This window comes from Thunnus thynnus, chromosome 1, assembly GCF_963924715.1.
Source record: "Thunnus thynnus chromosome 1, fThuThy2.1, whole genome shotgun sequence".
Taxonomy (NCBI): domain Eukaryota; kingdom Metazoa; phylum Chordata; class Actinopteri; order Scombriformes; family Scombridae; genus Thunnus; species Thunnus thynnus.
The window spans coordinates 40,423,789-40,446,874 of NC_089517.1; the positions used below are offsets into that span (position 1 = coordinate 40,423,789).

At 41.1% G+C, this 23,086-nt stretch overlaps 1 protein-coding gene across 1 annotated transcript in view; it reads left to right on the forward strand.

The window, feature by feature from the left end:
- The window catches only part of cers3a (ceramide synthase 3a), a 52,738-nt gene that overhangs the window by 17,505 nt on the left and 12,147 nt on the right, over positions 1 to 23,086 (forward strand). Inside the window, exons 4-7 of the mRNA XM_067598189.1 lie at positions 6,782 to 6,900; positions 7,015 to 7,072; positions 7,239 to 7,289; positions 14,600 to 14,692. Coding sequence (XP_067454290.1) covers positions 6,782 to 6,900; positions 7,015 to 7,072; positions 7,239 to 7,289; positions 14,600 to 14,692 — 321 coding nt within the window. The remainder of the gene's footprint in view (positions 1 to 6,781; positions 6,901 to 7,014; positions 7,073 to 7,238; positions 7,290 to 14,599; positions 14,693 to 23,086) is intronic.

Sequence of the window (23,086 nt, forward strand, 5' to 3'; positions counted from 1 at the left end):
TGGTCAGAGGCCCACACACCACAAAATGCATCACCCAATAAATGACGCATGAGACCTTCCAATTTGTGATTATTCATTTTCTCAGTAATAATCCACCAAGACTTGTCGTTTTGAGTTGATCTCTAAAATAAATTCGTAACAAGCGTAAACAATAATGGTGGTCGTATGAGGTAGGGGTACTCTAAATCTCATCTCCAGTCTTAAACTTCCGTTGGAAATGAGGGACAAGGCGTCAGCGTCTTCGCCGGCGTTGAGATTGAACGCAAACAAGGAGTATTCCTGTTCAAATTCCTCTCTGTTGATACTCAGAGGTAAATCTTTCAGGTGTCTCCCTGTAGCTGTAAACATATTATAAAATTCTCTGAAGGATACCCCCTGGTTAAATTGTGGCTGGAAAACTTTGGCAGGAACCTGTCTGCCATCCTGACACAAAGCCAGGTATTCCACATCGTTATGGATAAAATTGAAGGGGGACAGATCTCTTCTCCCCGTAAAGGCTTCGTGGTTCACCATACCTAAAACAATGTATTTAGGTATCGTTTCCAAGAAGAGATTCTCTTGGTGACATATTCGTGAATTTTCAGGGATGGAGAAAGTTTTCACATTAACGCGGGATAAGGGGTAAAGAGCGTTACCCTTCAGTAAGGCCACGGCATGACCTAAACGCACGGCGGGGGAAACGGTAGCTTTCTTGATAAACGGAGAGGCTCCCTGTGTTTTTAATCGGAAATTACTGTTTGGGGCACACATGAGACTGAAAGCGTCGTTAGCCCGGCTCAATTTAATTCTCAAATCCACAGAGTTCAAAAGAAGCCTCTCGCTGAAAAATATGTCAGCGTGAAGAGGGCCCAACAGATGAACCTCTCTAGAATTGGCGGAGAACCGTGCTCTCTGAACTAACCCTCTGTTTGGGCCGTTATTTGTTACCACAGAGTCCATAGAGCTGGCCATGTCTTTGTAAAATAACCCGGCGCTGAACTGACTTTTTAATGAATCTTCTGAAAAGTTGAGCAGGGTCTCAATCATAGCTCTGTAGGGGTGAGTGGCGCTGGATTGCAATATCAATCTATCTCCTAGAATAACGTCGCATTGACCAAAAATTGTATTCAGAGGATGATTGACGAGACCTATGGGGATGTCGTTGGCCAGGTCCGTGCCGTCAGCGTTGGTAATTTTTACTTGGAGGTGTAGCAAGGTGTCGTTCAAATCCAAATATTTTTCACCGTCGCTGGGAATAAAAAACGGACAATCGGACCATTGTCAGTAATGGCCAATAAAGGTAAAACTTCTGTGTACAGCCATCTTTGTTTGCTTCTAACAACGAAGTGTTAAAAGATATCTCCGGACCTTGCAGCGTGGGTAGACTTCCTTCCTTTAGGATTGTTTCTACTGACTGATTTTATCTTTTCAGTGCGCCGACGTTTTTTAGATCCCTCTGAAACGTGCTGCCCGGGAGGTCTCTTCCTCGCTCTTCTAGCCATAATCATAATACCCCCGGATCCTTCTTGAGACCCCTGTTCCTGTTGACCTGTTATTTTACCAACGTGGCTAATCACCTCTGAGTGTTTTTAGCGGCTGATTTAAGATGAGGTTTAGCGATGGCAAAATCTCTTTTCATCATAGGTGAAACAAAACAAAATAATTTTGAAAATATAGAGCATATCCCTCTCCCGTACATGACGGGCGAGCCGTAAAAAACAGAGTGCGCCCCCCGCTTGGTTTTCATTATAGCTCACAAAACGGTGAGGATCGTGGTTTATCATTTTTTCAGGGAGGAGGTTTTCGAGTTTAGGTTTTCGTCTAAAATGGAGTTTTACAATACACTTGCCAAATGTAAAATTTACGGGTTTACGGGTCGTTTTGATCTGTTTTAATCTCGATATGAATGTTTTCAATGTGTTTCTTCGCCACAGGCAGGTAGTAGGCAGGGTTGAAAGACGGTGTGACTATGTCACCGTATGTCCTTTGTATTCCGACGGTTCTCAAGAGTGGAGCGTAAGCGTCACCTACCAACTGATGACATACCACATCGCTATAACAGTAAAGTTGATAAATCCCCGCCTTTATATCCGCGGGTAGGGAGCCATCCTATCGTCAAACTTGAACCATTCCCCTGGCTTCATCCCCATCATATAAGTCATGGGCGGGAAAAAACGCAATGATATTGAACTCCCGCTTGAAATTCAAATTTTCTGTGAATATGGCTGAAATTTATGTAAACATCGGAACCTATTTTTCTTTGAAAGGCATTCAACTCCTTCTGGAACTGATTCACATCGGCGTAATAGCCCCCTCTAATCTTTTGACAGTGGATTTCGCTCTCGGTGTCAGGGTGTTGGGGTTTTTTTCCTCCATTCATAGTACCCTGACTCTATAGGGAGGTTAAACCAGGTATGAGGGTATGAAATCTCCGTCAAGGCCACCTCCCACGGACCCTCTAAATCAATATGTTGCGCTAAATCCACATGATAACTGGAACTTGTATTATTTTTAAATACATCGATACTAGCATTGGAGGGTAGGATGACATAAAACCCCTCGCCTGAGGTTTGATCCATGATGTAATGATGTCCTGAGAGTCACTTATGGTGTTTTATACATTTTTCAGGTCACTAGCCTTAACCCAGCTGTTGAATTTCTCAGGCCAGTTTTTCCAACATACCAATGACCTTCTCACGACCCACTTGTCCAAAATTTTTTCCACTTGATAACTCTTATCTCGAGCTATTTTTACTTTTTGCAACTCTGCTTCGTAAAATGTACCTGTACACAGGGGGTAGTCGCGGTATGCATTCTGACACCGTAAAAATCTCGTCGGTGTAACTCTGTTCATATTTTTTATCAAACACTCGTCTCAGTTTGGAGATTCTCATAAGATCTCCCTGTTTAAAATTCATCTTTAACTTTTCTTGGTACTGTATGGGAAGTGAACCGTACAAGTTTTGAAAAACTTGGAGGGTGTTCTCAGTCATCACCTGCCTAGGCGTCATTTTTATACTTTTATGATAGCTGTTATTATAGCTTTGAACCAAGTCCTGCAAGACATCTACATACCTACGGGTGTTTTTAACCGTAAAATACCTCCACATTCTAGTTTTCAACGTATGGTTAATTCTTTCAATCACCGAGGCTTTCAGATCGCTGGCTGTTGCGAAATGTTTAATACCTCGTTTCTTCATCAATGCCTCAAAAGTCTTGTCAAAGAATTCTTTTCCCGCATCCGTTTGTAACTTTTCAGGAGTCTGACTGTCTTGTAAAACAGAATCAAACACCTTAGTCACCTCAGAGCCTGTTTTCTTCTTTAGCGGACGTACGTAGGCCTTTTTTGAAAATACATCTATAACAGTTAATAGATAATTTAATCAGTCGTTATGATCGGCTAAGGCTTGCATGTCACAAAGGTCTGCCTGAAATTGGTATAGAGGTCGTGGTACAAAAACTCTATTTCTAGGAAAATGTAATCTGGCTGGTTTATGCAGAGTATGGGCATCTTGCTCAGATAAAAAATCTTTAACTCTGTCAGTCTTTACTTTTTTCCCCGTTTCATCCTCCATGGCTCTACGGAGTCATTCAACTCCACCTAAGCTACCAGGATGAGATGGTTACAAACAAAGTGTACAGAGTAACCAGATCAGACACTTGAGGGATTCATCTCTCGCATGATTTCATAAAATGACACTGAACGTTCCTTCATGGCATGCATTGTGTTTTGCACCATCAATTGCCACGGTACATGTACAGTCCTTGCGCTAATGTGTCGTACTACATCCAACATGTATTCCAGTTTAACACCTTTAACATCTCTGATCACATCACTCGTTTTGTTTTTGATAACCTGATCCAAAACATCAATTAACTGACCGATGGCAACATGTTCCTCTATATGCGTGGCCATTTTTCCCAAGTAATTACCCATCTGCATTAGTTATCATTCCAAAAATCCTCCACTACGTGCAAAGCCCTTATTTTTCTGATCTCTCCTCTAGTCAGCTTAAAGAAGAGCTTGGCGATTTTGTGTGACATGTGTTTTGTGTATCTGAGTTCGTAAAGAAAGGCCTCGGAAATGCCCTTGACTCTGCTGTCAAACACGTGAATACATTGTACTTCAAGGGCTTGCTGGATGGCAGGAATGAATCAATCCGTCCAGAGTCTTTTGTTCAACTCTTCAAAGTGAGTCATGTAGAAATACTCGGGAAGTTCCTCCAGACATTCATGCTGCCTCTGACTCGGATGATTGATTTGACATCCGTCATCCGTCATCCGTCACGGCAGTACCCAACAGACGAACCACCACAGTTTTCACCGTCTTCAGAAATATGGTGGTCAGCACCCTGTCTGCTTCATCATCACCTCTACGTGTAGAGCCGTCTGATGAAGATCCTGAAGAAGAAGAAGTTGGTGAGTCGGGTGGCTCAGATGATGCTGAAGAAGAACCCGGTGAAGATAGTGAACCTGGTGAGAAGATCAGTGACAGTGAGTTGGGTGGTGCTGAAGAAGAAGGATGTTCAGGACACCCAGCCGGAGGGACTGGTGACAACGGCGGTAATGTCAGTGATGGCGGCGCTGAAGATGGACGAGCAGATTGCACAGTCCAAGGGATCGGTGAAGATGGTGGTGTAAGAGTGAGAGACATTGTTTCTCAGAGCCTGGTCTCAGTCTATTCAATCAAGTCTTTTAAATGGGCCGGGTTAGAGGAGGGCAGGGTTTATGGAAGAGGATGAACCGTCTAAGCAAAGAGAGTTTTTTTCAGAAGCAAAATGTCTCTTGAGGTCTGACTGATGGCAAAGAGGTCTTTAATCCTTACCGCATTTTCGTCCATCATTTTCAACCAAACCGTGAGAGGAAGGCGTAGTGATTGTTTGAATACCCCACATTCAGAATTGAAATACTCCCAAGACAAATTCGTCCTTGGGTCCGTCAGTCAATGACAGCTGACGATTTGCAAACAGATTCTCCTCCTCTTTCACTCCATCTTTCTCCTCCTCCTCCTCGTTCACATGTACGTGGGTTGCTTTGAGATTATCTGAAGCCACCATATTAAACACAGTCCAATCCGTCGAGTTGAGCATTGCTTTGACAGTAAGAGGTCCTAAACTCTCCCCTTCGTCCAACTGGTAAAAACACACTTCATTTGCGCTATAGTTGAACGCATAACCCCATGCGCCACCCGCATCTAATTTCCATTCCCTCTGAAGAGGGGTAGCCGCAGGCGTCTGGATTCGACACAAATGTATAATACGTTTCTTGGGAACAGGCCAAGATTCGTGATAACTCGTCACAGGCGTCTCGCTGATCATCGTAGCTATGGGAGCTTTCTTGATCATCTCAAGTTTGTTATGTAGTTCCACTATTTCTTCATTACTCGTATCAGGAGCCAAGGATTCAGATGTTCCCTTTGCCATGTTGAGGTTTTTTGTTTTTTGTTTTTTGATGCAATCAAAAATGTTCAGTGATAAATGCAGTTAAACTCTCTCCTCTTATTAATCTTTTTAAAACCCACCCACTTTCTTCCTGATTGGTGCATAGGAAGTGCAGACTTCAATAATGCAGCGGTTTCTGATTGGTACATAGTTGGGGCAGGACTTCAATGACGTGGCGCTTTATGATTGGTTTGGGGGCGGGGGCGGAAGGACATACCGGAAGGTCAAAAGGTCAACTCATCCATCAAATTGACAGAAAGTCACCTCTTCCTCTCTCTTATAAATTATGAATTTGTATATGCAAAATGAAAAAATAAATTCTAAATTCTAAGATTAAAGTCAGTTTGCTCCCCCTCACCCACAACCAATAAAAAAAATCACAAGTTATGTTGCAGATGTGTATGTATGTAGATATGACCAACTTTAACTCTTAGAGGTCTTGAGGACCTTATTGGTTTTAGGGGGCTGGTGCTTGCTTGGTTTACAACCAAGGTGGTGTTTGTGGTGTCTCACAGGGATCAGTACTTTGTCCACTTTTGTTTTGTGTTTCTCATGCATCTTCAAACAATATCAGAACAAAACTACTTATAATTGAATATTGAATACCAAGAAGGCTGAAATGTTGCTTGTTGATCCAAACATGAATCCAAGAATTTCTCAGAGCCATACTGTCAGGAATTTGCCTAAGCAAGAGCTGTTAATTTGGTCCAAAATGCAGCAGCCAGATTTGTTACTATATCTAAGAAGTCTGGTCATATTTCACCTGAGTTTACTCCATCATGTCCTTAACACTGACTTGATGATGGTTATTTAACTGATCCTAGATTTTACAATAAATATTTTGGAGGTAGGATCTTTTCTCACCAAACTCCCCACTACAGGTTTAGGTGGAGGACTCTGTCAAGATTTTTTAAAAACATATCTGAAAACCATATTTTGTCTATGTGCCATAGTTTCTCCTAGTTTCACAATCTGGGAAAACATTTAGCTGATGTCTGCTTGACAAATTTTCCAATTCCCTGTACAGTGGAGGGGAATGACATTTTATTTGTGGTACTCAAAGCTTTGGAAAAATGATTTTAAAAACTCAACAGCAACACATCACCCTTTCTCATATACAACATCCTGGTGACACTAGTTCATTTACATAAATCATTGCTGATCGTATTCATTGATTCAGAACAAATTTTTTTAACAAAGTACAACCACCAGCAGTCTATTTCTTCACAGAGGGAGGCATACCAGAAACACTGGGATGTTCCCTCTGCTGAAAGATAAACATACATTTAAATTTTACACATTTTAATCCCTCTACTTGTTTGCTTGTGTGTTTATGTGTGTGTGTGCTCCCTCCCTTCCAGGCAGACATTGATGGGCTGTCTAAGAAGAGCAGTTTGTCAGTGAGAAAAGTTGAGCGCTGGTTCAGAAGAAGACGCAGTCAGGACCGTCCTGGAGTCCTGAAGAAGTTCAGAGAGGCCAGGTCACAACTGTGTGTGTGTGTGTGTGTGAGAGAGAGATAATAATGCAATGCAATTATGCAATAATAACCTCAGATACTCATAGCCTATACATGTTTCCCCTCTGTTTCCTACAGCTGGAGATTTATGTTCTACTTGTTGGCATTCATTGGAGGAATAGTAGCACTTTACGATGTGAGTAGCTGCTATGATTGGAACTTGAGGCAGCTGTGGTTACATTAAAGCCTATAGCAGCCTTGTGGGTGGAGCTCTACAGTATATCTTAAATAAAAGCTTTACTCGTCTACATTTCAAATAAGCTGTACAAATAAGATAAGATTTTCTCTCCATGTTATTGCAGAAAGAGTGGTTTTATGACACTCGGGAAGTATGGACAGGTTTTCCAAAGCAGGTATGTATATAATAATTATCACATTCATTCATCATAAATTCAAACACAATTCTTTTCTGCTGAGCTTTTTCCTCTTATTCTGATTTAGCAAGTAACTGTTTGGCTCTATGTTGAAATCTTCCACCTTGTTCTACTTAAATGAATACGCTAGGAACCTAAAAAAAACACCCAACAACAGCCCAAAAGGATTCAAGTTCCTTGCCTGCATCTTAGACAGACTGTGCCCAAATGTCACCATGGCACCAATGTCAATGTCACCAATCTGTACCAGATGAAAGTTAGATATCAGCGTGAAAAAAAACACAATTTAACAGATTTTGTGTGTGTGACTCTGCCAGATATTGTTGTTTGCAGCTGTGGTCTGAGCAGGTTAGAGTACAAGCACAATATCATGCCATGGTGTCTAGATTTTTATTTGGAGTCAGTAGGCGCAAGCAGTAGATGATTTGCTCATTTTTAACAGGGGGGATGGCCCAATGGGAGGGTTAACCCTAACCCTAGGACTGCAGGATTATCATATAGGCCTAGCCTAATTCTTGGTATTGTAATTGCGATTATAATTTTGATTTAATAGAACGGCTATTATGTTAAATACATATTTTTTGTAGGCCTATTCGTTTACTGTGTGTGGACATTAAGCATTTTTATAATGCTTACTTTTCAAAACACACAGGAGTTTTGACAATATAAACTTTACCTGGAATGATGTAACTGTAGTAGCTGAGCACAGTGTGATCAGTGTAATTTCCTCAGTCACATTACCTGCTCCACTCCATGGTTACACATCTGTATCACCTGTAGCAAAAACTGTATCTGTAGTCATGTCTCCCTTGAAATATTTTGTTACAGAGGTGGCTTGGTCTGGGGGTGCACTTTTACCAGCACAGACACTACTGAATGATCATAGAAATATGTTGGGCCTCAAACCACAAGGTCACACAGAGAAGGCCTACATGTAACCTGTGAGGCCTGACCACAAGGTGCTTTTTCCTTTGTTTCCCCCGAGACAAAGGAATAGCGCCAAAATGCTGCTTACAGACAATGGGAGTCCATTGCAAACTCCATTTCCAAGGATGCTTTGCAATTTTCACACCTCAGCAGGGAACAGTCAACATACAGACTCTCATTGGCGGAGATGCTCCTGCACAGCAGAGCGTCCTTATGACGCAGCTATGACATCACCGCCCCTTTAAAAACTGAGCACACCCTGAAAAACACACCTTTCCCATGTCGCTGAGCTAGGGGTAACTTCTGTTCCTCTGTGAGTCAGCTTGACGAAAGGGGGTAGCCCACGCATGTGTTTTCCCCCCATCGAAGTCTTTCCCCTCGCCGGACAAGAGGAGACTTCGCCTGTGTTCACCCGAACACATTCCTGGATCCGAGAGAGACCGCTGCTGCAACCAGTGTCCCCAAATTCCCTCGAGAAGGAAGAAACGGAGTTTCTTCAGGAAGATGTGGAACCTCTCTGCCCCGCTCTTCTTCATCGAGTCGACTCTGCTGTTCTCTCCGCCACGCCACTGAGAGCCAGCTGCCATGATTTTCGCCGACCGTGCGAGAACGGCCACCGTCTGCATCCGAGCCAAGGACAGGGCCGGACAGAAAGACGGACTACACACATACCCTGCTCGCTTTCTGAAGCGACCAAGTAGGAGGCATTAGTCTGGGCAGAGGCAGTGTTAGTTGTGTGTTTTTTTCAGCATCAGTGCTGTTGCTTAGCATTTAGCTTTTAGCTTTATTGCTGTTGTTCTTGTTGTGTGAGTTGACGGACCGCCAAGTCCATTTTTCTCTGCTTTACTCTGAGCAGTATTTTAAGTTTGCTGCCTGTTTAGTTGTGTTCATCACACTAGACTGTTTTGTGTTTGTCCCGCTTGGGACTACTGCTGTGTTTGTGCCACCGTGCGTGAGGAAGTAAGTTGCTTTGTTGATCAGAAACCAGACAACGTGCATAACAGAATGCCGTCCGCACGCATGCTGTCTGTGGACAAAGGAACTCCTTCTCTTCCCCTCATGATTGCTTTCCCTCTTTCTTCCCTTTCTCTTGTGACTAACACACACATACACGCACCGACATCTTTTTGCCGAAATGCCAAAGCAAGATGCCGACCACCAGGCGGCGCCATCTTGCTTTGGTCTATCCAAGACACCACTGTACTTTCGCCATTCGGTTCTTGTGTGATGTGACTTCCTCCCACAGTCACGTCCGCGTCGCAGACCGACGACGTCATCACGTCAGGCCCCGTTGCCATCTTGTCGCACACATACACACACACACACACACACACATGCATTCCTCTGCATGTGCTCAACCCTGTACATAGCTGTTTGTGTTTTGCTTGGTAGAATTAGATTTTAGAATAGTAGTTTATTGAACAGAGCATTCATTAACTTTGTTGACCTTGCTAAGTTTAATAAACACTGTAATATCTTTAAAGACAAGTTCTTTTGTCATTATTGTGTGTAACATATTGTGAAAAGTGGCTGATTGAAGGAGTCAGAGCTCGAATTCAACCCTTCTTTGTTCACCCTTGAATGTTGATGTCTCTCAGATATTAACATTTTATCTGAACTCCCTTTTTGAGACTACCTTGTTTGGTTATTGGTCCCGGTTTCCGGGTGGTGCCCCATATTCCCCAATTCATATTAATAATTCTATTAATTGTTATAATTAGATAATTATCTTCGATAATTGATAATTATTGCAAATAATCAACTGTGTTCCTCACAGACCCAACTGTTGGTCCCTGAAGTATTGATTAAGGTTAACAATATCTTGATTTCATAAATCATAATTATCTATGATAATTATGAATTATTGATCATAACCAAACACACTACTGCCCGTCCCAACAAATATTATACGAATATTATAGGAATACTACAGGTAGCAGTGTGTTTCTTTGATCCTCTCACTCTTCTGCAACTACATGTTGAACCAAAAATCACAGTCTTTATTTAGTGAATGAGGCTGGTTCAGTGCCATTCAGTCAGGAAGTTCAGTCATGTGATGACAGGTGGCCATGAACAGTATGTGGGAAAGATAGTAATCCCATGCTGTGTCCCAAATCCATACTACACACCAATATGATTGTTTTTTGAGTATGCAGTGCATGGACATTACTGTCCCACAATACAGCACACAGAAAACAGACACAGACGAAGGAAGAACTGCACATGTGAAGGGCAGCATTGCATGCCTCATAGCGTACATCCTGCTGGAATCTTATAAAAGAAGAAAATCAGACAAGGGAACAGCTGAAAAAAATTGTCAGATGATGGGGAAGCAGTTCCTCTCATTTTTAAATCAGTCTGTTGTCTGAGGTCGCAGATTATATGACGTCCATCACAGAAGGTTTTGCCATTCTCATTTAGTATTAGGCATGTAGTAGGCTTCATTTGTTATATACTTGCTGCAAAAACAGTATACTGTGACATGTAGTATGTACTGTATAGTATATAGAGTAAGTATTTAGTATTTTGCATCAGATTTGAATTCTCCACCTCCTGGTGACATGACTTTCCTCATCAGCATGTACTGTGATAATATGATGAATACTATGCTCACAAAGCTCATCATAACATCATCATGACACTGCTATACAATAAACTAATGTAGTTTACCTTTTTGGACTAACAAGAAATCTTAGCCTACAAAAATGACAGTTAAACTCAATTTTGAGCTATTGTCACTTTCTGATATACTTTACGTTGTCACTTCTCCACTGTGAATGCTCTTTGTACTGAAAACACTTATTAATGTTAGTGTCTGCACTCATATCACTTGCATCAGGTAAGATGACAAATGGAACTATCAACCAAAAATTTTGTGTATTTCTTTTACAGTACAATCAAACCATAGAGTATTCGGGGCAGGGTTGATTATTTTATTCATCATTTATAAACAGTGTGTCCCCTGGTCATTTAACTATGATACAATGGCACACATTTTATAGCCTCTCTTCTCCATAAAACCTGTAAATTGTTACTTTGACTGCAAATGAAACAACACTTGTGTCTTTATTTAGAAACAGAGCTGTGCTCAAATTTTTATGAATGGAAGGAATATAAATCTGTCTGATATTCTGGCTGCAGTTCTTTGTAAAATTGACTCTCATGATGTCATTCAGCACTGTAGTGGGAGCAGGACTGGCTCTCGCCATTTTGGTGCCCTAGGTAAGATTAGGATTTGGTGTCCCCTCCCCCCAACCACGTTACCCCACCAGTGCTGCCTCGTCACCACCCACTCATTCTACAGTAAAAATATGGACAACAAAATCAGACACCACCATGGTTTCAAGACCAAAATACTTACTTTTTTATGAATTAAAATTACTTCTCAAACAAACGAATCCTGTATCAAAAATGAATAAATTGTTAAATACTACCAACCACCTGTTAGTAACATCCAAGACTATCTAAGATTATTCATAGATTACACTCCATAGATTACTCCTTCCATGATGTCATGTGTATAGAGTGTTTTCTGTTTTCATGGGTTTTGAGTATTTCACTGCAATTTTTCCAGTCATTAAGTCCATTATTGATTGCAGCAGAAGCAGTAAAGACATTTTTTTGCTTGGAATATACCACCCAGATGCTCTTGATTTTCTGTCCATCCACTAATTTTCTGTGAAAGTGGTGGTGTTGGGAACTTCTCCCATCCTGTCATTTTGGAAATACAGAGTCTTATTGTACCTGATATGACCCTCTGCTGACTAACTCATCATATCAGACAGGGCTGGCCAGTCAGCAGGATCTATAGGTGCTGTCTTGATGGACTCTCATACCTCAAGATATGTTCCAGTTGATGGTGTCTGTAGGCTGTAGAATAGTAACAGTGTATGTTGTGTCTGTTGTTCCCATACCTGCAGGCAAATTTAAACATACATGCAAATATAGTTAGTAATCCTTTAGTAAGGACACACAATGATTCATAAATTACAACACATGATCTAAAGCATAAATTATAGATAACGGTTGACCAGTACTGTTCAATTACATGAGTGAAAAAAGGTCAGGAATCCAGATTTAAATTATTTTTGATGGGAATAAATTATTCTACCTTTACTGTGTCCTGTAGACAACTTGAATAAATATAGATGGTTGCAGTCTAATATTGATTAGTATTTAAGTTAGCAATATTCCCTTACTTACTATAGAAATTATATTTATGATTAAATGTATTTTATTGTGCTAGTGTTACCATGATAATGCATGTATGTAAGAAACCATTTAATAATAGATCATATTGGTATTTGACTTGAAACTTTGCAGTGTGGCTCTAGCTCATTTGAAAACATTCTTTTTGAAAAAGGTCCAGTGGGTGGTGATATTGCCTTAAAAGTGAATGAAAAACCGAAAAAACTGAATCAATAAATAAAAATGAAAGAAATGAAAGTAAAGTTTATGCCATCAAAACTGCTGGGTGTGTGCAAGCTGCAATTCCCATGGCTTTCTGTCACTGTGAAGGTTAGAAAAGGTTTGGCCAAAGTACTGGCTTAATAAAAATAGATTCCCTTGCATCCTATTGTGGACAAATGGACAAAAATGTACAGATGTACAGGATGAGTTATGTATGTTCATAACTGATTGTGAATATTTGATAGAATTATAGCAAAATGTATCTGGATTTGGCCATATTGACATTAGTTATATAACTGCAGCTGTAACATACAATGAACAGAACTCACCTGCTGCAGGCTTTGTTTCACTGGAGGTAGCTGAAGTGCTTGATATGGTGTTAGATGTTGCTTGACCTGCAGCTGTATTCAAACATACAGTACATCCATACTGTTACACCACTGCACTAATTCCTTTGTGCCATTCTACTGCATATAAAGTAGCACTGTACAAATAAACTTCATTCAATTTGACTAAGACCTACATTTAATTAGTAACAAGGTGTAACTGTAACATTCAGTAACAACAACAACAACAACAATAATAATGATAACATAGCAGTGTATTATCAATTACACAGAGACCACAGATAACTGGCTGAACTGACCTGCTTCAGAGAGTCGTGTAGATGGGAGATCAGATGTAACTTCCCCAGCAGCTGGGGACTTCTGTAGATATTTCCTGAGTGCATCTGGACGGTAGATATTTATCCATAACTAAAAGAAAAGCTTGCACCACCAGATAAGTTACAACATAACTCTAAGTAACAACGAAATATTTACACACATGCTGCTGGGGTAGGTGTAAATCATGAAATGTCATGTCAATGGATGGTGATGGTAAAAACAGCAGTTTTTCTGCAGCACAGCATCATTTTTTCATTAATTGCTGCTATTTTACAACACAGTAATGCAGTAGAGACCTAATTTATTGATATGATATTTCAGTATCGATCCAGCTTACTACAGTGTGCTATGGTGCGAAGTCCCTCATGCCAGCTTACACATAGCTGGTGCAACCCAGTGCAGAAATCTGTTTTTATGGATATAGTGTTTGCCATTATCACTCATACTGGTCACTGAAATTTCAGCACAATGCCTTACATTCTAGGAAGGAGCAGTTATCCAGATAACTAGCTACTGGCTTGCAATTCAGTCTAATATCTTTCAATCTGTAATGTTTTCTGAGTCCAGCAGCTATCATAGCATCATTATCTAGCATTAGCTTTATTGCTACTTAGCTAGCTAGTTACACACAAAATGGCATTTTAATGTTAACATAAGGCGACATACCTCTATATTGGGCTTTCTTTTTCTCCTCCTCTTTTCTCCATTTTCTTCCAGGCGCACCTGAAGGTTTTGGCCTTTTCATTATGAACTAAAATGTGAATATCTGCCTCTTGACATCCCGTCACAGACTTTGTCTGTGATGCATTATCCCTCTTTTGTCAGGTGCAGGGCAGATGAAACATTGTGAGGAACAGGGGTGCAAAGTGTATTTCTGTCTTTCTTTATGTATTTGTTCATTTTTTACCTCAAGGCAGAAAATGAGGAAGGGCGCCCATGGGCGAGTCATTATTAATTTATTTTTCTTTTGAGGTTGACCAGCACCCACAAGACAAGGTGGCACCCTAGGCGACTGCCTATATGGCCTATACCTTTAGCCGGCCCTGAGTGGGAGTATGTATGATCCCATTGCTTCATTATCAGCCTGTATTTGCCTTTGAAAAATGGAGTGGAATATGACATCTCAGAGTGAACACTAGATTCTTCTACAGTCCCTTCCTTTCAGCTAAATGAGTTAGGACAAAGAGCACAGCCATGAGGGAAAAACCTTTTCTCTGTGTGACTGAGAGTCATTGTAGCTCCATGTTACATGCCCATCTCTCTGACTCTGTCTCTGTTTCTGTGCAGTCCATGCTGGAGTCTCAGTACTGGTACTACATCTTGGAGATGAGCTTCTATGGCTCTCTTCTCTTCAGCGTTGCCTTTGATGTCAAGAGAAAGGTGAGTAGTTGTTGTTAGAGGCCAGAAATTAAGTTGGCTCAATCTCCTGCACTCCTGATGAATAATTATCTGCTTACTTTTGTATTAACAATTCTAATTTAAAAAAGGTATGTCGTTAGAGGTAGAAGTAATGTGAAGTTTTGACAGAGTATGTGCGGAATTTTAATGTTTCTCAAATTATATGTGAATATAGTCACATTCATATACTTTGTCATCATAAACTTGGCAATAAATCTTATACTGTTGGAAAGCCTATTTATTTCCCTTTTAAATGGTGCCACATTTGTAGGGAACATGCATTTGTGGGATGAGCAGCAGAGCTGAGTATGTGGGTTGCGCCCATGAAAAATTTGCCAAATCTTCCCTGCTAATGCCAAACAGCTTATTTTGCTGTTGCTAGTAATTCTTGTTTTGAGCTTCTGGTACCAGTGGCTTCTGGCTTCAGTGATATTTTCCCCTCAAATTCTGACAAAAAATGTTTTCAATGAGAGGACAATCAAACCATCATGTAACTCTCACGAAAGTACGGTGACCCTGAAGTGCAAATCACAATGACAAATAGGAAAACACAATGACAAATGACAAAACACAACAGCAAATCAAAAAACACAACAACAAATAACAAAACACAACAACAAATAACAAAACACAAGAACAAAAGAGAAAACACGACAACAAATCACAAAACACAACAACAAATAACAAAACACAACCACAAAAGCAGACAATACAACCGCAAAAGCAGAAAACACAACCGCAAAAGCAGACAACGCAACAACATTAACTTCTACCAGAAAAGGTAGGTACCTGCTATCGACAAAGCTTGTTGCTGATTGGATGCTCTCCCATCGACAAGAATCATCGCTGATTGGATGGACGCACTGTTTGTCTTTTTAACAGGAAGGAGGCACTGTCTTATCTATCTATCTATCTATCTATCTATATATATATATATATATACACTACCAACTACCTGTCAACAAGGTCCGCGTTAGGTGTTGGGGAACCAGGACACCCTGATGAGAAATGGGCTACTGGAACAAGACATAGATGGAGCAGAGCAGAGAATAGGGATCTGTTGGAATGCTACTATACAACTAACCCCGATGAGAGGGGCTACATGCAGAGGTTGTGGGATATATGGATGCTTCGAAACCCAACATCTAAGCTTACAAAGAAACAACTACTAGCTCAATGTTCCAACATCCGCAAACGGCAACTGCTATCACAACTAGAGATTGATGAGGTACAATGAACATGCTACATCAAGGGGGAGCCAGGACGACAGGTCAGAGGGGAGATATCATCATCCTCCCCACACTCCGAGATTGGGTACCAAGCCCCAACCAGCCCTTACGACCTTAACACAAGGGCAACTGACCTAAGAATGACTATCATAAGTAAGCTGGATACCCAGCACCCCTGTAGCCGATTACCAAGGCTAAGTGACAAAGTATCCTCTGAAAGTCTGCTAGAGGATGTGAATGCAGCGCTACGTACTATCCCTACTAGGACCGTAACTGAGACCAATCAGCTAATATACACCACAGCAACAGTGATCCTAGAGATGCTTGGCTACAAGATGAACACCATGAGCCACAAAGAACATTACCCTCCATGGAGAAGGAGGCTGGAGGCCAAGATCAAGGCAACACGGAGAGAAGTCAGTCAACTGTCAGAGCTACAGAAAGGTGTGGTGACGAAAGGAATACCCAGGAAGTACAACAAGCTGTCTATACCTGAGGCACTGGAGACTGCCAAGCAAAGCTCTGGCTACCCGCCTGAAGAGATACACAGGAGAATCAGAAGCCAGGAGAATTAATAGGATGTTCTCCACTGAACCATCCAAAGTGTACTCTCAGTGGCAAGGTAATAACACAAGAACAGATCCTCCCAGGGCTGAGACTGAACAATACTGGAAGAGCATATTGGAGAAGGAGGCATCACATAACACCAATGCTCAGTGGCTAGTGGATCTAAGGGCAGACCACAGCAATCTCCCAGAACAAGATCCAGTAACCATTACAATGGCAGACATGAGAATGAGTGTCAGGTATGAAAAGCTGGACAGCACCGGGCCCGGACATGATCCACACCTACTGGCTAAAGAAACTGACAGCACTCCATGAACGCCTGGCAGCACAAATGAACCAGCTGCTGATGGATGGGACGCACCCAGAATGGTTAACCCAAGGGCGGACAGTCCTGATCATGAAGGACCCCCAGAAAGGCACAATCCCATCCAACTACCGGCCAATTACCTGCCTCTGTACAACATGGAAGCTCCTGTAAGGCATCATAGCGGCTAAGATAAATAGGCACATGGCCCAATACATGAGCAGGGCCCAGAAAGGAATGGGTAGTAATACCAGGGGTGCTAAGCACCAGTTACTGGTCGATAGAGCAGTCACCCAAGACTGCAAGACCAGGCAGATCAACCTGTGCACTGCCTGGATTGACTACAAGAAGGCCTATGACTCAATGCCACACATATGGATACTGGAATGCTTGGAAATGTACAACATCAACAGGACACTAAGAGCCTTCATCAAGAACTCAATGGGGCTGTGGAAAACGACTCTGGAGGCCAACTCAAAGCCAATTGCACAAGTTACCATCAAGTGCGGTATATACCAAGGTGATGCACTATCCCCGCTGCTGTTCTGCATAGGCCTGAACCCCCTCAGCCAGATCATCTCAAAGAGTGGCTAGGGGTACTGGTTCTGAAGTGGAACAACCATCAGTCACCTCCTCTACATGGATGACATCAAGCTGTATGCCAGGAATGAGCGACACATGGACTCACTGATCCACCTCACCAGGATCTACAGCAACGACATTGGTATGTCATTCGGACTAGATAAGTGTGGTCGGATGGTATCGAAGAGAGGGAAGGTGATCAGGACCAAGGGGGTTGAACTGCCAGAAGGCAGCATTGCAGATGTTCAAAACAGTTACAAATACCTTGGGATCCTGCAGGCAAATGGGAACCTTGAGGAGGCCGCAAGGAAGTCAGCCACAGCCAAATACCTACATAGAGTAAGGCAGGTCCTGAAAAGTTGGCTGAATGGGAAGAACAAGATACGGGCCATCAACACGTATGCCCTGCCAGTCATCAGATACCCCGCTGGTATAATAAGCTGGCCAAAGGAGGAGATAGAGGCCACTGATATCATGACAAGAAAGCTCCTTACAATGCATGGAGGGTTTCATCCCAAGTCCAAGGCTTATTTGTGTGTTGGAAGGATCTATCGTTGCCATGGTGGTTGCTATGGACGCTGCTATCACTGAAACCACATAGTTGCATGTTGTTTGAATCATTGTCTGTGCATTGTGAAGTTATCTGAGCTGTTATGTTATTTGTGTTATTTTATGTAACTGTTGTTGATGTTGTTCTTTCAATAAAAAAACATAGATTTTAGAACACCCCAAGGATGAAATGAAATTGGAATCCAGAATTTGAAGCTTTGCAATTGGCTGACCAGAGGACCCTCCTGGAAGTATTTTCCGAATTGTCACCATGTTCAGGTTTTATTTTAAAGGTTCTATACGTAGAATTGTGCAGCAATTTACATGTATTAATCGTTTTTTATTGCCAATGAGTGAACTGGTAGTAATGTAACGTAAACAATGAGACCTTCCCCAACTTTCTCAGTTGTCTGTTACAGCCTGTGGACTGATTTCTATGTGAAGGGCCTGGGCCAGATTTTCTGTGAAAATCCAATGGAAGTGACATTTTTGCACGCTCCCAAGTGCCTTGCCTCACTCCCACTAACGTCAACAAATAACCAGCATAATCACACAACACAACAACTATCTGACTAGAAACACCCTGCAGATATTAGCTCTCCAGAGAGCTACCTGCTTCCACCAACCACTACACATTTCACAACAAAACACGTGTTCTTGAAAACTCAGAAATACGATAGGTTAATGTTAAGGCCACCAGTTTTAATTATTTCTCCTTCGATTCTGAGAAACTACGTTTTTTTGTTAAGTGGCTACATTACCCATGAGCCTCATCGACCATTACTATGGAGATGAAGGCAGCCAGCTTTGCATTAAGCTACAAAACTTTGATTTACTATTATATCTGCTACTTACTTTTAATCACTGAATTTATTCCAAACTGATTAAGATTACACACACACACACACACACACACACACATGCAGTCGTGTTTCCATCATTTCACAGGACATTACATTGACTTACATTAATTTCCTGGAGACTTATCCTAACCTTAACCATAACCACCACATGCCTAACCCTAACCCTTACCCTTACCTTAACATAACCCTGAACTAATCTTAACTTTAGACCAAGTCTTCATCCTAAAATTAATGATTTACGTTAAGGGGACTTGCTTTTTGTCCCCATAAGGGAGGTGAGTCCCCCCAACATGACTGTGTAAACAGATTTACATCCCCACAACGTGAGGAATACCTGGACCACACACACAGACACACACACACACACACACACACACACACACACACACACACACACACACACACATATACATGCACACAACGTTGGATGATGTGACTCATGGAAGGGCATTGTGTTGAGGGCAGACTGGGTACGTTCGACTCCTGTTTTGGCTAAAATATCTGAAATAAATCAACACCTTTACTTTTTCTTAACATAGATCATCTAGGCGCAGTGTAATTACTGGTTCGCCTGTACTAGATATTTGATAAATTAAGTGTTTATATCTTTTTACAACCCTATTTACAACCCTGCTTTGCAAGGTGGTAGAACTACAACTGTGGTGCTGATTTGTATTAAGCTTCATGGCACAGCTCTAGGGAATTGTAGTTTTTAAAAAATATTAGTGTACTCTCAGTTCAGTATTTACAACTTCTAATTCTAGGAAAAATACAGAGGAGTTTGAGGGAATGGTAAACACATTAGTGTAATCAGATTTTAAATATCTAATTGTTAATAGGTGAAAATTAATTTTAACCACATTTTACCCATATTTGACAGCACCTCCAGTTGTGGACTGGAGTTGTGGATTATAAGCCTTCAAACATGCAATGTTGTGGAAATTTACTCTCAAGAAAGAGGCACACAGAGACATAAAGAAAGCATTAAACATTGTTACTTGTTGAAGCAGTTGTAAACACTGTACAATCCATCACATCATCAGTAACAATTATACAAATGTCCAAACACAAACAAAAATACAATCATCTTGTATTTTTGGAGAGAAAGCATGTTGTTCAGCTGGCCCTTTCCCTAAAGCCAGCCCTTTCTCTAAAGGTTGTGAACTCAAACTAGACAGCTTTATACCTCTCCAGAAGCAAAGCTAAAAACAGTCTGGTCCCTAAATGGACACTTCCACAAACCATTACACCTTCTTACAAACAAGCATGGTCTCTAAAACAGTAGGCTTAAGACAAAGATATCTCTAGCTAACCCCAGAGGTCAGCAAGCAACCCTCAGATAGAAACAGGTTCAAGAGTTCAACTAGCCTAGGAGTAGGTTTTCTTCACCAACATGTGTCCCCAAAATGACAATGACATTACATCACATTCAGTTGATAACAAACATTGACTCCTTAGTTTGAAAACATTTGTAACATATATACAAAAAATTTATAAAATGATAACCTACTATTCAATTTTCTTTCACAGCAACAAGGTCAAGGTTCAAAGGTCAGTATTTCAAAGCAGGAGCCATGCAGAATCTTCATACTGACATATGTTACTCCCCAGGCCAAGACCTTTCCAATGATGTATTTGGTTTAGCTTTACGACAAAGCTTTAATTTTCTTATTTCATGGACACAAGCCATCCCAGGCCTAGTTTCAGAGAGCACTTTGAAGGTTCAGTAGATAAAATTAAGCCTTTTGTTTGTTTTTTCTTTTTTAGTGGAAATGGTGAGCAAAATGAGTTACCTTCAGAGGTTACCGACAATTACCAATTATTTTTTTTAACATGCAACTACGTGATTTCAGTGATAACAGCGTTCATAGCAACCACCATAGCAACAATAGAAAGTAAGAGGCCATTGCCCCCCCCCCCCTTTTACCCTCCTCACATTCTTCTTAAGTTGCGAATCACTGTATCCCCTCAAATGCCCCTTTATTGCAACGCTCATGCTAAAAAGACAAAGGTTTGTTTGTGTTCATGTCAACAGCAACAATGAACACAGCAGCTGTGAGTGCGGTGCCAAAGCTTTGGGTACGTCCCATAGGTCCTGTGAGCTGCCACTGCTTCAGCCCCAAATGGTTTGAGCCAAGCCCCACATATTTCTGGTCCTCAAAACTGGTATTTTAATGTAACAGAGTCAAACTTAACGTCACATCGGAGGGAGGGTGAGAATATGGTGCTGCACATGACAAGGGTTCAGGTCATGAATGTATTAAAGGCAGAGAGCACAAAAGCCTCAAATTGCGTGTCTTTAATTAGCAGAGGTGCGCACACACAGAGTTTCATGTATTTTGCTTCTTTTAATTCTCTAGTATTTCGCATTTGTAATATAGTCTACTGATATGTCATATGTCAAAATACAGCTATTGATGTTACTCAGGCGAGTCTGCAACATGTCAGATTAATGTCTCAATCTTACAGTAATGTTGTTCAGGTGTCACTGAATGTAGTCCAGGATGATGCAGAAGTACTGATGTTCTGTATGTCGCCCACAGCTGGCTGTGTGTCAGATTCTTTCCTTTGACTTTATTAAATACCTGCAGCATCACACGGCAACTGGAATGATAGGGTGTCTTTAACAATAAGTGGAACTTAACGTGGAGTGTCGGAGGGAGGGGGAGAAATATGATGCTGCACACGTGCACACATTTATACATGTGGCACAGCAGTGGTAACTTCATTAACACTGGATCGGTCAGGAACTGACGGTGATTAATGTTCTGTGTTATGCTATACATCTACACCATTGACTGTATATAAGGAGGTCAGAATTGTTTGTAATAAAGCAGCCCTTATAAATGAATCCTGAGCTCCATCAGAGCTGTCAGGACATTTTTATTTTAAGTAGCCAAAAGTCGGAGAAAAGTCTAAAACGCCATAACCACTTCAATTTCGCCCTTGCTGAAAACAGTCCTGTGTGTTTTATTTTTATGTATTGGTTTATTTAACAGGGACAGTGCACATTAATAAACATTGCTGTAAATGCACCAGAGTTAGCCAAGAGGCTATTTTTCATCTGTAATGAACAGATGTTATACAGTCACCCTAAAAACAGGATATGTAAAACAATATAAGGGGCTGTGTTGGTTTGGGCATGTTGTTTTAAGTGCCAGCAAGACAATGAAATACAATCCAGCAATCTGGTTGGAGTAGCAGATTATTGCATTGAAAGGCTGATCAGAAAAATACTGCACAGCGGTTTGTAATACTGACAATGCTGGAAAGTTATGACGCTGCAGAACTGTTTAGTGTGCACATGTGGAATGTGTATGTGTCCACGGACCCCCGAAAAGTATGAATGGAACTGTTTGCGTGCTGGTATGATGGATTAACTGGTGGTTGAATTAACTGGTGATAGAGGCAGATGTTTTGTAGGGGTGGCTTTTGAGGTCCCCATGTCGACTAACCAGGAAATAAACATTCCAATTATTTCGCTTCTCTATCACATTAATTTGTCTGTGTCTTTTGAGACTTTACAATAGAAACAGTTTGTTGGAACATTAATTTCAGTGTCGACAAAAATATATGAAAGTATTAGACCTCTGAACTATGAAGATATTGTTCGCTGTCTGATGACATAAAAACAACAAAACAACTCATGCTGGAGTCAAACCACTGATCGCTACAACTGTAAGGTTTCTGCTGAATCCTTCCCAACTAATGTTATGCCATGGAGACATTGAGGAAAGAAAAGAGATAGTCATATAAACACTTCACAATAATAAAACCTGAATGCATCTAAAATGTGAGCGAATTGTGGTATTATTTATTGCAGCCATGCAATATAACGCGTTATGTTACAATATTTTCTTAAAGCACTGGCTGCATTTTCTACCTTGCATCATTTAGACCCACCAAAATCATATCCTTGACATAGGCAACACGGCAGCTGTGGTGTAGAAAAAACATTAACAGAGCTTGAATTAACTGGTGATATTCCCCTGCTTGATGTGCTGAATAGTGCAAGAATATCGTTGCAATTAGAGAGAATGTGAATGTGTGTAGCCTTTAATATAAAATATGGTTGATGGTATATACAGATGTCACAAGTTATATCACAAATTAATCTGGATGTACCACGCTTTGCCACAGCTGACACCATGCTACGTTCGGGCTGAGTGTAAACATACTCCAGACTGTATAATACAGGCTATATGAAATTATAAACAGTTCTCACATCGACTTGACATCAGATTAATAAAGATATTTGATACAAATATGAGACTGACAATAA